General features: G+C 44.5%; 1 protein-coding gene across 1 annotated transcript in view; it reads left to right on the top strand.

Annotated features, from left to right (window-relative positions):
* Positions 1-10,758: 10,758 nt before the first annotated feature.
* SH2D4B (SH2 domain containing 4B) overlaps positions 10,759-16,040 on the top strand; it is a gene marked incomplete at both ends in the record, with an annotated part of 91,317 nt that continues 86,035 nt past the window's right edge. Inside the window, one exon of the mRNA XM_081953593.1 lies at positions 10,759-10,939. Within this exon, the coding sequence (XP_081809719.1) occupies positions 10,759-10,939 (181 nt within the window). The remainder of the gene's footprint in view (positions 10,940-16,040) is intronic.

Genomic DNA, 16,040 nt, shown 5'->3' on the forward strand with positions numbered 1-16,040 from the left:
CCAACTGCCTGCTCAAACAGGAGTCCCTGTACCATTTCTGACAAATGGCAGTCCAATTTCTTCTTGAAAGCCTCCAGTGATGAAGCTCCCACAACTTCTGAAGACAACTTCTGTATTATTGGTTGATTGTCAGAAAATTTCTCCTTATTTCTAGGTTGAATCTCTCCTTGTTCCGTTTCCATCCATTATTTCTTGTCTGGCCTTCAGCTGCTTTGGAAAATGGTTGACTCCCTCTTCTCCAGCCCAACCGCCCAACCAAAGAATCTCTAAGACTGCCCCCACCCACACAGACAGTCAAGACACCAGAATATAAACTGACAGCAAACAGCACTCCTTACTAGCACTCTCTCCCTCCCTCCCTCCCTCCCTCCCTCCCTCCCTCCCTCCCTTTGTTCTTCCCTCCCTTCCTTGTTAGGGTAATGAAACTTCTGCAAAAAAAACAAGCAAGCTAAGAGAGCACCAAGGACTCCTAATCAAACATTCCCTCCATGCCAGTCATGAAGATCCTCATGGAATTGACTTCCAACCATGTATGGGGAAAAGATTAGAAATATGTACAGTAGAAGACAAGTCGGAAGACAGAGTTTAATAATCAATTTATGATGTCAGTTATTTTTAAGCAACCTAGTTCAAGCCAGGTGGTGTGTTCAATTTCAATTTCAACATTTAGCTTGTATATCTTTAGAAAACAATGTGTAGAAGATCCATGGTTCCACTAAAGGTAGGATAAGCCACAATGTTTTTTCAGAACTTATTTGGCATGCCAGATTCTCCAGTTGGACAGACAACAGCCCGTCCTTATTCCATCCATATATTGGGTGGTGAGCCATTTTCTCATTATTTCCCTCCCACTTCCTCTTTGTCACGTCTGGTGTCCAATCCTGCTCTACATCCCCTTACTTGGAACCACTGCTATTCTTGGCCAAAACATGACCATGAGATATCTTCCCCAGCTATTATGGTGTCAATTAGTTTCTTGAGATGCATCCCTCTCGAAGGGATGCCCCCATGTTTTCGAATGATAGTGCCTGGCAACCCCTGCCACAACTACCTGCTAGTATTGAAGAACAATGCAAATTGGAGTTTATCAACATCTGTAAACCCATTAAAGGAGTGATAATTCTCCTCTTAGAATCATGATTTCCAAAGCAGCTTAGAGGATATTGATTGTTGCATGAGCTAGTGATTCTAAGAACACTTCTAAATGATGACAAAATAGACATTCAAAAGTATCTTAGTTCAGGGAAGGGTTATGTTTCACTTAAGCCCACCCTCCCCTCCCCTCCCCTCCCTCCCTCCCTCCCTTCCTTTCTTCTAAAGAAAACATAGTTCAGTCTGTCCATTGGAGGTCACTATAGGCTTAGGCATGTTCTTGGAAGAACTGCATGAGACAAACCAATCACATTAAGGAGAGAACAGTGATTTTTGGAATAGTTCAAAGCAGGAAATATTTGTTTCGCCATAAAATCCTCTCTATATTTTTCTGAAATGATCCTAGAAGCGGAAGACAAAGTTGATGACAATGATGCCTCATGCACAGTGGTGGGATTCAAGTAATTTAACAACCGGTTCTCTGCCCTAATGATTTCTTCCAACAACCAGTTCACCAAACTGCTCAAAAAGTTAACAACCGGTTCTCCGAAAGTGGTGCGAACTGGCTGAATCCAACCACTGCTCGTGCCATACCAAAAGTTCTGAAAACTGTTTGGATGTAAAATGTTATATTTATTAGAACAATGCATGTGTTCCTGCAATATCTTTAGCTAGCCCAGACCCTTGGGAATCAAATCCAGTCAAAACAATCTGGCAGATAGTGGAAATAGTAAAAGCAGCAATAGCAACTTCCAAAATCTTAGGCTCAGATCTCTTCAATATCTTCATAAATGATTTAGATATGGACTCATCAGATTTGTAGATGATCCCAGGCTGGGGAGAATAACCAACACTTTAGATGATAGACTCAAGATCCATAAGGATCTTCACAGGGGTTGGACTAGATTACTTCCATGTTCGCTTGCATCTCTCTATGTTCTCTGTTCCATTTAGTCACAAACAGCCCCATTCATTTTAAAGTTGGTCGCAAACTCCACTCACCCTGCGCACGCCCTGGTCCCACCCAAGGAGGCAAGCTGTGGGGTGGGGGAAAGGGGGGAGTCTGTGGCTCCACGTCTCTCGATCTTCTTCCCCGCCTCGGTTCTGCAGGTGAGAGGTGCTGCTGCTGAAGTGGCACAGCGGTGGCAGCGGCGGCGGGGGAGTCAGGGCGCTGCCCACTGAGCAGCATGACCCACAGCTAGCCCAGGAGCAGTAGCCGCCACCAGCCCCCCTGACACCATCGCTTGCTACCACTTAGGCCAGAGGCCGGGCATGCAGAGTGGGCGTGGTGGCAGCAATGGCAGCCAAGCAGCAGCAGCGCTTTGGTGGGCGCTGAGAGAAGGAAGGAGTGAAGGAGGCTGCAGGCTCATTTGCCCTTGGCAACGCAACCTCCTTTTGTTCTCTGCTGCCTGAATGAATGAAGGAGGTGTCAACGTTCCAAATATCATGCAGAATTAAATCAGAGTCCAAGGCAGAGCTATCCTTAAAGTTCCAATTTAATAAGACAGACATGTTGGCACAAACTGTGGAACCCCAAATCTGAAAGCTTCCTAGGTTTCCACCCAGTTGAAAGTTCATGATCTTGTCCCCACACTCACAAGTTCATCACATGGTCCAATCTTCCTCTGCCACACTGGCATTTCCACCCATCTAGTTCCACTCAGATGCAGAGGTGCAGAGACAAAGAATGACCTTGATTTCTAGAAAGGAATTTTTTATTTTGAAAACAAACACATTCTACTCCTTACTATTCCCCCCTCCCAATTCCCCACTAATGAACAGCATAGTAAAGAAAGAGAGAGTGTGTTGCAGGCCAAAGATCTTAAAAGGAAATATAACTGCAGGCCTGACAGAAAGGAGATCGTGTAGCCAAGGCAAATGAGCCTGCAGCTTCCTTCCCTCACAGTTCACACCTTTGGGCAATGGGAGGGGGGCTTTCTCACACGCTTTTGGAGAAAGAAAGAAGGTGTGCAAGAAAGCCCCCCCCCACTGCCCAAACATGTGAATGAAGGAGGCTGCAGGCTCCTTTGCCCTCAGCTACGCGACTTCCTTTCGTTCTCTGTTGCCCCAACGATTGAAGGAGACAGAGAGGGAATGAAAGGAGATCATGTAGCTGAGGCAAATGAGCCTGCAGCTTCCTTCCTTCACAGTTCACACGTTCGGGCAATAGGGGGAGCTTTCTTGCATGCCTTCGGAGAAAGAAAGAAGGTGTGTGAGAAAGCCCCCTCCCCCACTGCCTCTCAGAGGTGGGGCGATTGGTGAGCCAGCCAATCAGTGAGCGGTGGGTGGGGAAAGCTTGGTGTGGATGGGCGGGGCGAGCGAGTGAGCGGTGACCAGACGGGGTACTCTCCCACCAGATGAACGGGTTCTAAAAGGTACGGTAAATTTGACGAACCCCTTCTGGCATACCGGTGTGAACTGGGAGCAACCCACCCCTTAATCACTCCTTCAAGTTGTCCCTCCATTCCTGTCTCTCTTATACATTCCCAGATATACGGTACATTAATTTGCAGAAACAGTTCATAAAGTCCTATTTGCTCAATCTGGGAATCATCCATTTTCAAATGTGAAATGTATGAATTGGTTCTCTAACTGGAAAAGTTTTAGAAAACCATCCAGTAAACCCTTCTATGAAAGCTTCCCCATTTTAGTGAAGATCTTTTTGTCAAATGTAGGAAAGGAGTGGAGTCAAAAGAGGAATCAGTCTAGAATCCCTTTGCAGTCACAAGCAAACTGAGTCCAGTCTCCTTTGAATTCTATTTATTTTTATTTATTTATTTTGTTAAGCATGTATTAGATAACGTATATAAGTATAAACATGATTTTGGATACATGAAATGGATATGAATAAAAAGAAACATTAGGACAGGGATGGTAGGCACGTTGGTGCGCTTATGCACGCCCCTCACAGACCTCTTAGGAATGGGGTGAGGTCGACGGTAGACAGTCTAAGGTTAAGGTTTTGGGGGTTTGGGGAAGAAACCACAGAGTCGGGTACAGCATTCCAGGCATTGGCCACTCTGTTGCTGAAGTCGTATTTTCTGCAATCAAGTTTGGAGCAGTTTACCTTAAGTTTTATCTATTGTGTGCTCGTGTATTGTTGTGGTTGAAGCTGAAGTAGTTATTGACAGATAGGACATTGTAGCGGATAATTTTATGTACTACGCTTAGGTCAGACCGAAGGCAGCGTAATTCTAAATTGTCTAAGCCCAAAATTTCAAGTCTGGTGGCATAAGGTATTCTGTTACAAGCAGAGGAACAGAGGACTCTTCTCATGAAATACCTCTGGGCTTGTTCAATTGTATTAATGTCCGATATGCAGTGCGGGTTCCAGACAGATGAGCTGTATTCAAGAATTGGTTTAGCAAATGTTTTGTATGCTCTGGTTAGTAGTACAATATTACCAGATGTTGATCTTATCTAACTCTAAGCAGCTGCTAATCTTTAGTTGAAAAGATTCCTGTCCATAAGCATGAGTGACAATAAATCAATTGAATTAGACCTTCACGTGTGGACCTGATCTTTCCTGCCTGACCCTGGAAGACTGATAAAGAATTAGAAAGCCGGTGTCCTAATATACATGGGATATATGAGTTCTAAATGATAAGTAGATCACTTGCTGGGATATTCTTGTAAATAAGTCTCATTAAAGAAACATATTTGGCACCTAAAACACAACATTATTACTTTCCAAAATGCTCAAAATTGGGCTTACAGTGCTGGTGGGCAAGAGGGCCCAACAGAAAGTTGTTAAAATTATTTAGTTGAAATAAGACTATTCCCTCTTTTGCCAAATTTAGATTCTAGGGGATTATGGAACAGTATCAACCATTCCCTTCATTAAGCACTAATGAAGTGGAACAGTAATGTCCACTAGCCATAATCTAGCAGCACATCATGAGATTTCACAAATCAAAATGTCTGGAGAAATAAAACAATTTATCACCCAGTATCTCCAGGATTGTTAGGTAGGGGCCAATTAGCCGCATTGAGAGCGGCTAAACGTAGACATTGTGCCGCTCTCATTGCATCTGCGGATAACCGCCCTGCCGCCCTGTTTAGGGTGACCCGCTCTCTCCTGTCGCAGGAGACGCGAGAGGCACCCTTGCAGGGAAGAGCAGAGGAGTTTGGGGAATATCTGCAAGACAAAGTCGCTCAGATCCGGAGCGGATGGCCCCCCCCCCAGTGGACCGGACGAGCCGACATCAGTGAGTCTTGTGAGCCCACTCTGGGAGGAGTTTGACTCTGTTGCCCCCGAGGATTTAGACGGGTTGCGTGGACGGCTGCGACCCACCACATGTTCAATGGACCCGTGCCCCTCCTGGTTGGTACTGGCATCCTGGGAGGTGACGCGAGGCTGGCTTCTGGGCCTGGTGAACGCCTCATTGAGCGAGGGTTCCTTATTGACTGCCTTGAAAGAGGCGGTGGTGAGGCCCCTGCTCAAGAGGCCTTCACTTGACCCAACGGAGCTAGCTAGTTATCGTCCAGTCTCCAACCTCCCCTTTTTAACGAAGGTTGTTGAGAATGTGGTGGCGCAGCAATTTCCACGTCACCTCGACGAATCCGTATATCTAGACCCACGCCAGTCCGGCTTCCGACCCGGGCACAGCACCGAGACAGCCTTGGTCGCGTTGGTGGATGATCTCTGGAGGGCCAGAGATAGAGGTTGCTCCTCTATCCTGGTCCTATTAGACCTCTCAGCGGCTTTTGATACCATCGACCATGGTATCCTATTGCGCCGGCTAGAGGGGATGGGAGTCGGAGGCACCGTTTTACGGTGGTTCGGCTCCTACCTCTCCGGCCGGATGCAATATGTGTTGACTGGGGGGCAGAGGTCGACCCTGAGGCCACTCTCTTGTGGGGTGCCGCAGGGGTCGGTCCTCTCGCCCCTTTTGTTCAACGCATATGTGAAGCCGCTGGGTGAGATCATCCGTGGTTTTGGGGTTGAGTACCATCTGTACGCTGATGATACTCAGTTGTACATCTCAACCCCAAGCCACCCCAACGAGGCTGTCGAAGTGATGTCCCGGTGTTTGGAAGCCGTCAGGGTCTGGATGGGGGACAACAGACTCAAGCTCAACCCCTCCAAGACTGAGTGGCTGTGGCTACCGGCACCTCGGTTCAGCCAGTTGATTCCATCACTGGCCATAGGGGGCAAACAATTGCCCCCTGTGGAACGGGCGCGCAATTTGGGCGTCCTCCTAGACGCCCGGCTGTCAATGGATGATCATGTGGCAGCCGTGGCAAGGGGGGCATTCCACCAGGTTCGCCTGGTGCGCCAACTGCGCCCCCTTCTGGACCGTGATGCCCTACGCACAGTCACTCACGCACTGGTGACGTCTCGCCTGGACTACTGTAACACTCTCTACATGGGGCTTCCCTTGGGACGCGCCCGAAGACTGCAGCTAGTCCAGAACGCAGCCACGCGGGTAGTCATGGGGAGTACTAGGTACTCCCACGTAACACCTCTCCTGCGCGAGCTGCACTGGCTACCTGTGGTCTTTCGGGTGCGTTTCAAGGTTCTGATCACCATTTTTAAAGCGCTCCATGGCATAGGGCCTAGTTACCTGCGGGATCGCATCCTCCCACATACATCCCTGCAGCCAATCCGCTCTCACAGGGAGGGCCTTCTCCTGGTGCCGTCCACGAGGCAATGCCAACGGGCGACACCGAGGAGTAGGGCCTTCTCTGTGATGGGCCCAACCCTCTGGAACGACCTCCCCCCCGACATTAGAACCACTACTGACCTCCGCTCCTTCCGACAGAAACTGAAGACACACCTGTTCCGACTGGCTGGTTTGGCATAATTTATAACGTCTACCTCCTGGCATACACATTCTTACTGGTTTTTAGAGGGATATTGTTTTAAATTTAATCTGATATTTTAAACTTTTGTATTGATTTATTTATTAGCAGTACAGTTTGCCATATTTTATCCTCCTTATATATATATACATGTATTTCTGTAGCTATTTCTATGTTTTAATCTGTTGTATTTTAATACGGACTGTACACCGCCCCGAGTCCCTTTCGGGAGAGGGGGCGGTATATAAACGCTAATAATAAATAAATAAATAAATAAATAAATAAATAAATAAATTACTATCCCGTTAGCGACAACATCCAAAATTTTGCTATCTGGGAGCAGATAAATCAATTTCTCTGCCATTATCCCAAGCTTGCTTTTGTGTAAATAAACTCTTGACCCAGCTTTCCAAAAGACATCCATTTCCCCCCTTATTATGCCAAGCAAATCTCCATTTCTTAAAATGTGAGGTTTTTTTTTACAATACCAACTAATGGTCCAAAAAAATTGGGGGGAATCAAATATTTTTATATTGTTTCTGACAAGGAAAGTAGTTTAATTTTGGTCCATGAATGATAGTAAGAAATGGCTCTTCCACATCCTATGGAAAAATATAACATACAGTGAAGAAATGAGGAGATGGGAGATAATTCTTGTGTCCACAGTGTACACTTCATAGCCAAATTTATGGACTTCAGGCTAATTTATGGACTTCAGTTGCTATGCTCTTCAACAATAATTCTCATTTTGCTCAGAATGGAGGTACAAAAGGTTTTGGGCTGTTGTTAGATTAAAAAGTGGGAATTGCTTCGGGTAGATTTCCATGAGATTCTATATTCCTGTGTGGAATGCAAATTTCTGAAAATGAAAATTCGATAGATCCTGAGAATAATCAGTTCTTATTTGGCAATTTTTTGTTTCTTTCTGGGGAATGGCTGCCCCCCCCCCCCCCCTTTTAGTATGGCTAACTCTAGGGACACTTCAGCTTGTTGATGAATATTTCCATCTTGGGTTTGAACAGGTCTGTCTTGTAGGGCTATGTATAACTTTGAAATTCCAAAATTTCAAAAAAAAGTGCTTGCTATTTGACAACCACTCTCAAGAATATCCAGTTCAGTTTTGCAGCCATCTCACTCTCTGTGTCAGCCTCTGCTTCGCTACTTGCTGCCATAGAAACGGGGAGGGGGGGCATGGTATTTGAGATGGGAAATAATTGGTACAGGAGTGATAGTTAAAAAGGGAGTTTTGTTCTCACCATCTTCTGTGCATGCTGATGGCCAATGTTTGGAGTTGGTCAAGGCCAACCGTCCTGCATACCAACCTGATGATGCTTCTTGGAGATGCACCCACATGACACCTAGGGGATTTGCAGATTGGGCAATGGGGTGGGGGTTGTTGGGGGGAGGGGGTTGGGCAAATGTTTGATATGTATGCTTTCGCATGTTTCTGCCTCAGACCTTGCTTTACTTCGCTGCTATCTTTTCATAACCAGTAAAAGTATTCTTAATTCTACAAATGGAGTTAAGTGGTTTCTTTCTTGGTTGCTGAAGGAGGCGTGCTTGACACTCAGTAAATAATGATATCCAATTCTAGCAGCCCTTTTATTTTTATTTCGATTGTCTATAATAACAGAATCTCAAAGATCTGATTGTAGTGAACCTCTTCCTTCGTTTTGTAATCAGGGAAAGGAATGTCTGAGTTATTTTAGGAGATTAATTAGAATAGAGCGAGAAGATCTTGAAGGTCTTCTAGGCCAACCCCTTGCCCAAGGCAGGAGTTTTTATGCCACCCTGGACAAATGGTTGTCCAATCTTTTCCTGAAAATCACCAGGGAACACCCACACTTCTGGGGGCAAGCTGTTCCATTGCTTAGTCATTCTCATCGTTCAGAAATTCCTCCTTAGTTCCAGGTTGGATCTCCCTGTGATGAGTTTCCACCCATGCTTTCTTATCTTGCCTTCTGGTGCTTTGGAGAATAGGTTGACCCCCTTTTCCCTGTGACAGCCACTCAAGTACTGGAAGGGAGCTATCACATCGTCACCCCTAAACCTTCTCTTCATTAGACTAAACATACCTGATACGAATTAACCCACAGACCCCTTATCATCTTTGTTGGTCTTCTCTGGTAGGTCTAAGCAAAATGTTGTTGAGACCCCAGAAAGAGTGCAGAGAAGAGCAACAAAGATGATTAGGGGAATGGAAGCTAAAGCATATAAAGAATGTTTGCTGGAATTGGATATGTCTAGTTTGATGAAAAGAAGGACTAGGAGTGACATGATAGCAGTGTTCCAATGTCTCTGGAGCTGCCACAAAGAAGAGGGAGTCAAGCTATTCTCCAAAACATCTAAAGGCAGGAGAAGAAGCAATAGATGGAAACTAATCAAGGAGAGAAGCAACCTAGAACCAAGGAGACATTTCCTGACAGTTAGAACAATTAATCAATGGAACAACTTGCCTCCAGAAGTTGTAAATCCTCCAACACTGGAAGTTTTTAATAATAGATTGGGTAACCATTTGTCTGAAGTGTAGGGTTTCCTGCCTAAGCAGGGGGTTGGAGTAGAAGACCTCCAAGATCCCTTCCAACTCTGTTATTCTATTCTATTCTAAAATCTCTGGTTATTGTTAATTAGGGAAACATGTTCCTTCCTTATCTCAGAATCCTACGTGAAACTCTAGAGCGCTTCTAAAGGTTCCACTTATTCCATTTGCAATCAGGATCTTTAAATGGGATCCAAATGTGGACTATGAAATGGGGGGGGGAGGGGGGAAATCAGACTATTTAGGTCCATTTCTCTCTGATTTGATGCCATTCTGACGGGAGTTCATAAAGGTATCAAATTTGGGAAACTGAACTTGTGCTGCTTGATAGCTTGGGATCATTGCAGGCAATAAAAAGTGGCATCTGTGTTATTTTAACAGAGATCCTAAAGGGCCATCAATATTATTTCATTAAGAACAAGGAAATACCAGTAAGCAGCCAAAGGTCACTGTTGACTTAAAAAGCAATCTTGTTTCCTTCTCTTTCCCTGCAATGGAAAATACACTGATGGGTGAAAAGACTTAGTGCACCTGAGCTGCCAAAGGCTAAATTAATATTAATTATCTGCCCTATGAATCTGGAAAGGCGGCCTCCCTCCATCTTTCTCTCCACCTCTTTCTGCAAGACGAGAAATCCTTTTTCATTAGGAGATGCTGAATCACCGTGCTGGTGTTTTTGTTTGTGTGTGTGTGTTGTTGACAGTAACTAAACATGACCCTGGAGCGAGCAGGTGGTAGCATAGGTTACAGCGATGAAGGTATTCAGGTGTTCATCTATTCCAAGGGGAGATCAGTTCCCTGAGATGACATGGATATCACTGGTGTAGCTGTTACTTTTATCCATGACATCACTGATTTAAAAAATGGGAAAAAAGCAGCAGAGGGATGTATACTCAGTGCAATGCCTGGTATTGTGCTACACACCGAGCAGAAACCAGGTGCCATATTCTGATTTTAAAGATATTCTGAACTCTCCTCCGGCAACTAACAAGAGCAAACATCTCATGTTTCTTGTCTGCCTTTTGGGCACATACAATAAGCCTTGGCTCCATCCTTCTTATGGCATATCTGATGATGGGTGAAACCCTCAAGAGTTGTTTTTGGAATCCCTAAAGGAATGCCAGGGGACAGGAAGGAACCCAACAACACTTACTAGAAGTATCTCCCCTTGTGTTTTGTTTTTTCCTCATTGGTTCTGAAAAAAAATTCGGATTTTCACCTGGTAGGCTTGGATGGAACTTGAGTGACTTTGAGCTGAGCCTCCTTTCTTCCCTTCACCTTGCTTTTTGAAGGCTCTACCTGTCTGGTAGCTCAGCCTGGCCATGCTGCAGCAAATTTTGCGAGACCTGTACATTGATCCTGAGCTTCTGGCGGAGCTGAACGAAGAACAGAAACACATCCTCTTTTACAAGATGAGGGAAGAGCAAGTCAGGCGATGGGAAGAAGAAGAGCAGGGATGCCAAGGAGACGTTAGCCTGAAGAGGACAAGGAGATTTCAACAGAGTAAGATGGGCTATTTTTGTTTCCCTCTTGTCCATAGATCAATCCTGCAAAGTTGTGTACAGTCTACATATTCTTCTACTTAGCAGTTGTCCATGAATTCAATGGGTACAAATGAGGAAAATGATATTTACTGATTTATTGACTTAGCGACTGCCTGGCTGAGTGACTGACTGACAGATGTTTGTTTGTTTGTTTGGTTCATTCATTCATTCATTCCCTGCCTTTGTTATTCTAGTGGCTTGCCCTGTCGGTGTTGCTGGGAGTGAGCTTAGAGGTTGCTTGGTTGGGCAGTTTACTGTTAGTTTGTTCCTTGATTGGGGCATTGTTTACTTTTTGATTGTTGGTCTGATGTTAATCTTGGAGATAATCTCTGCTCATCTTGGTGTTGAATGCTGGTGGGGAGGTGTTTTGCTCCTTCTGTTCACTTTTAGGCAAAGCCTTAGAAGAGGGATCCCCAACAGGGGTGGGTTTCAATTTTTTTTTACTACCGGTTCTGGGGGTGTGGCTAGATGGGGGCATGTGACTGAGTGGGAGTGGCCAACTTGATGCATTCACGCCCATGCCCACTCAGTCATATGCCCCCCCACCTAGCCATGCCTACACAACTGGTGAAAATTTCTGTTTTGTCAGCTGGGAGGCTGGCAAAGAAGCCTCGCTTTCCCACCGTTGCAGCTGCTTCTTCCTCAGTGCCAAATGATCCATGTCCCCTCTACACACACACACACACACACACACACACACACACCATCTATCTGCTTTGTGCAGCCGGGAGGGTGAGCGTGTGCAGGGAGACACCCCTCAAGCGAGCACCAAAGCACAGCAAGGATGCATGCAGGGCAGGTGACTGCTTGCTTAAGGAGGGTCTTAACAGGATGCAAAAGGACTCAGCTTCTCTCCTGCACTAAGGCTCCAACCATCACTTTGCTGTGTTATTCTGAGCAGAGCCAGAAGAATTGCGGGGCTTCAGGACTGGCTGGTGGGGAGGGCGGGTAGGCTAGCATGAATGCTTACCTGTGTGTAGGGAGCTACGCTGGCTTTGTCCTTAAAGGCTGCTGCTCCGCACCTTTTGAACTTTATCAGGCGTGGAGAAAAGCAACCCTATGAAGGGACCAAGCCTCCTGCTGAACTTGGAAGCTGAGAGGCTTCTTTTCCACCCAGCGGCTGGTGCAGGACACTGAAAAGATCTCTGGTCGCTGCTGCCATCTTCGCACATGCGCAGCTTTCTTCTCACCGGCTGGAGGACTTTTCAGCACCCCGCAGCCAGCGGCTGGGTGGAAACGAAGCCTCCGAAGAGGAAACTGAGAGGCTTCTTTGCCAGCCAGCAGCTTCCAAGCTCTGGTCAGCTTGCCATCTGACAGATGTGGCTGGGAGAGTGAGCAGCAACTAGGGGACTGGTTCGAGGATGTGGTCAGCCTGTCAGTAGTACCGGTTTGGAGAGCCAGCCCCAATTTTTACTACTGATTTGGCCGAATCGGTCCGAACCGGTAGGAACCCACCTCTGATCCCCAACCTCCAGGCCATGGACTGGCAGAAGTCCGTGGCTCACCCAGAACCAGGCTTTGCAAAGGAGTGAAGCCCCATCTGTGCATGTGCAGGATCCAGGCAGAGCATGAAATCACACATCCTCAAATCTGTGGAAAAACCTCCCTCCATGGAACTGGTCCCTGGCGCTGCCTTGGAATGCAAACTAAGAGCAAACCCCACTCCTTTTTGGCACTGATGATGTTACCTATTTGGGTAATGAAATGTCTGCAAGAAAAGCACTGAACTCAGAGAGCACCAAGAACCCCTCAGACATTTTCTGCTTTACAGGACTTGGAAATTGAGGTTGTTTAGGTTGGATACCTTTTTCTTTTCAGCGTCCTTACTTAATCTTGGCTCATCCCTTTGGGCTTAACGATATGGTGTTTTCACTTCGCTGGGAAATTTTTTATTCCCTTTTAAAGGGTGCACTTAAAAAGGAACAATTCACAACTCCAACAAATAACCTTGTTATACGATCTGTGCTGCATGACAAACCTGAGCAATGTGGCAGAACATGAAAGTTATTAAATAGCCCACATTATGTTTAAGCTGCTAGACGTTCGGCATGGCACATTATAATGGATATTTAATGCAGTATTAATGCAATCTTCCTTTTCTCTCTCTTGCCGATAAGATAAGAAGACAGAGCATTTCATTTTGCAATCACCGACAAACAGTTCCTAGAAACTTTTGAGAAAATCAGACAGAGAGATGAGGCAGCTCTGTAGAGCAGAGCTTCCCAGAACGAAGTCCTTTCGGTCAATGGCTGAAAAGGAAAATAAATAGAATGTTCTGCTTTATAATTTAGCCAGAAGCAGAATACCAAGCTTCTAGAAAACCCAGAGGCTTCATCTTTTCTGTGGACGCTTCTTTGTGGAGGCTGAGATTGCAAACTTTAATTCTCTTTTGAGCCAGAAGACTTAGACTTTGAATTTGAACAGAATAACAAAGGGACCGTAGAGATCTTCTAGTCCAATCCCTTGCTGAGACAGGAAACCCTATATACCTTTTCATATAAATGGTTGTCTTGTAAAACCTTCCAGTGATGGAGCAGCCACAAATTCAGGAGGCAAGCCATTCCACTGATTGATTGTTCTCATTGTGAAGAAATTTCTCTTTAGTTCTAGATTGTTTCTGTCCTTGATTAGTTTTCATCCAACTTAGTTTTTCCCATTTTCCAGAATTCTCCAACCAACACAAGCATTGCTAGGAATTCTGGTCTCTCTGTGTGCATATGTATGTGTAAAGTCCACACACTTGGAGGTTACCAAGACTGAGTTAGGTCTAGAACAAGACTATAGAACAAGACTATCAAGGAGAGAAGTGACCTAGAACTAAGGAGAAATTTCCTGACAGTGAGAACAATTAACAGTGGAACAGGTCACTTTCAGAAATTGGGGCATTCCATCCCTGGAGGTTTTTAAGAAAAGATTGGACACCATTTGTCTGAAATGCTACAGGGTCTTTTGCTTGAGCAGGGGGTTGGACTAGAAGACCTCCAAGGTCCCTTCCAACTTTGTTATTCTTCATTCTTTAGAGAGGCTTATCCAGGTATGGACAACATGTAATGGTCACATTCCAAAAGGTGAATCAAAAGATATAAACTAGCAGAACTTTCATCTGAAGTGGAGATGGATGAAAACTTTCCTTGCAGTAGAGAGTAATATTTATGAGTCCAATACAATAGCTACATAGCTATGAGTAAATTCCACAAAATAAAATTTGACTTGCTTCTCTGTGGACATGTAAAGTGGCATGCTGTGATTTCTTTCTAAGATTTACTGGCTGGCTGTAGCTGGTAGATCTAGAGGCAGTGTAAAATAAAAACACAGATCAATCCATATAAATGAAAGAAAAGCACATTCAAATAAAACCATGGATTAGAAATAGAATAGAATGGAATGGAATGCAGAATAGAATAGAATAGAATGGGATGGGATGCAGAATAGAATGGAATGGAATAGAATGGAATGGAATGCAGAATAGAATAGAATAGAATAGAATAGGATGGGATGGGATGCAGAATAGAATGGAATGGAATAGAATGGAATGGAATGCAGAATAGAATAGAACGGAATGGAATGGAATGCAGAATAGAATAGAACGGAATGGAATGGAATGCAGAATAGAATGGAATGGAATGGGATGGAATGGAATGCAGAATAATATAGAACAGAATGGAATGGGATGCAGACTAGACTAGACTAGACCAGAGGAGAGGAGAGCAGAAGAGAGCAGAATAGGCTTTATTTGGCCAAGTGTGGTTAATCACATTAGGAACTGTCTCCTGTAAGAGATAAAAGTGGAAAAGTGCTATTTTGTGTCCAGTGGCAAATCCAGAGGATTTGTTTTTCAAAGAACATGACAGTAATTTCCTTCATATTTCCATCCATATGATTCCTTGAATTTTCCTCTTTTTCACCTATCCCCTGCTTGCATCACATGCCCCAAACAGACTCATTATCTGGGCCAATCTGTTTGAGATTTTTGAGACATGCCTCTTCAGTTGACTTGGCAACAATTCCCAAGTTTGATTTTGAATTTGGAAGCTGCTTTCCTAGGTTGGTTAACTTCATTTATACAAGCACTTCTCAACCATCATGGATTACTTTCAGCTTCTCCCTCTCCTTTTGACTTTAGCACCAAGAGGAAGCCTACCTGGGCTCTGACGTCCTGTAACATTAGTCTCAACCTCACTGAAGTCACATTGTACCATGGAGAACATTCTTCTACGATAGAAAATACCAGATACATGGTCTAACATGTGTCTGAAATTAAATAATCAGTCAAAACAATTGTTCAAAAATTATCAAATGGAATTGTTGGCTTTGGGCCACATCACTCAATTGCTCATCAACTTAGCTTGTGTCAAAATTATAGAATTCAAGTAATACTCTGATTATGTCAGTAATTAGCCGTGACTTCCATTTTTGTTAACAGAGCAGTTTTGTTAATCAACTGCTGTCATCAATTATATAATAATTAAAGTATACTTAAAAATCTGATCTTGAAGGGTTGAACAGGATGATCAGAGTGATTTTACTGATGCTAAGAGAATTGCAGGTTTTAGGAAATAATGTTGTAGAATTGTGCAGCATCTGGCTGGGTTTTGGCAGGGTAAAAATTGCATCTTTCTTTACATTAATAGCTGGGTGTGTGAGACTCGCAGCATGTTTTGAAATTCCCCTTTGTTGGAAGAAAAATGCTAGTTTCAAATGACTGGAGAGGCTCTAAATGATCGTTTTATTTAGCAAAACTAACAGGTTACACTGAGTGTGTTGCATCTATGCCATGCTATCTCTCTGCCTTGCAGGACTACACAAAATCTATATAGGTGGTTTCATCAAAGAATTACAGAAAAAGTGCACATTATACTGGAATAACCACCACCACTAAATACATAGAAATAGCACAGGAAAAAGAAATGTGTGTATTTCTCAGATGTGAGAGGCGACAAAAATGGCACCAAAGATCCTTGATCACAGGCTCTGCTGCCACTGCTTTATTGTTATTCTAGCAAGCTGCCTTCTTCCCTTTTTCACAATTGCAACAGAAAAGAGATAAGTGCCTCTTACCT

Source organism: Natrix helvetica, assembly GCF_964273705.1.
Source record: "Natrix helvetica genome assembly, chromosome: 5".
NCBI classification, from domain to species: Eukaryota; Metazoa; Chordata; class Lepidosauria; order Squamata; family Natricidae; genus Natrix; species Natrix helvetica.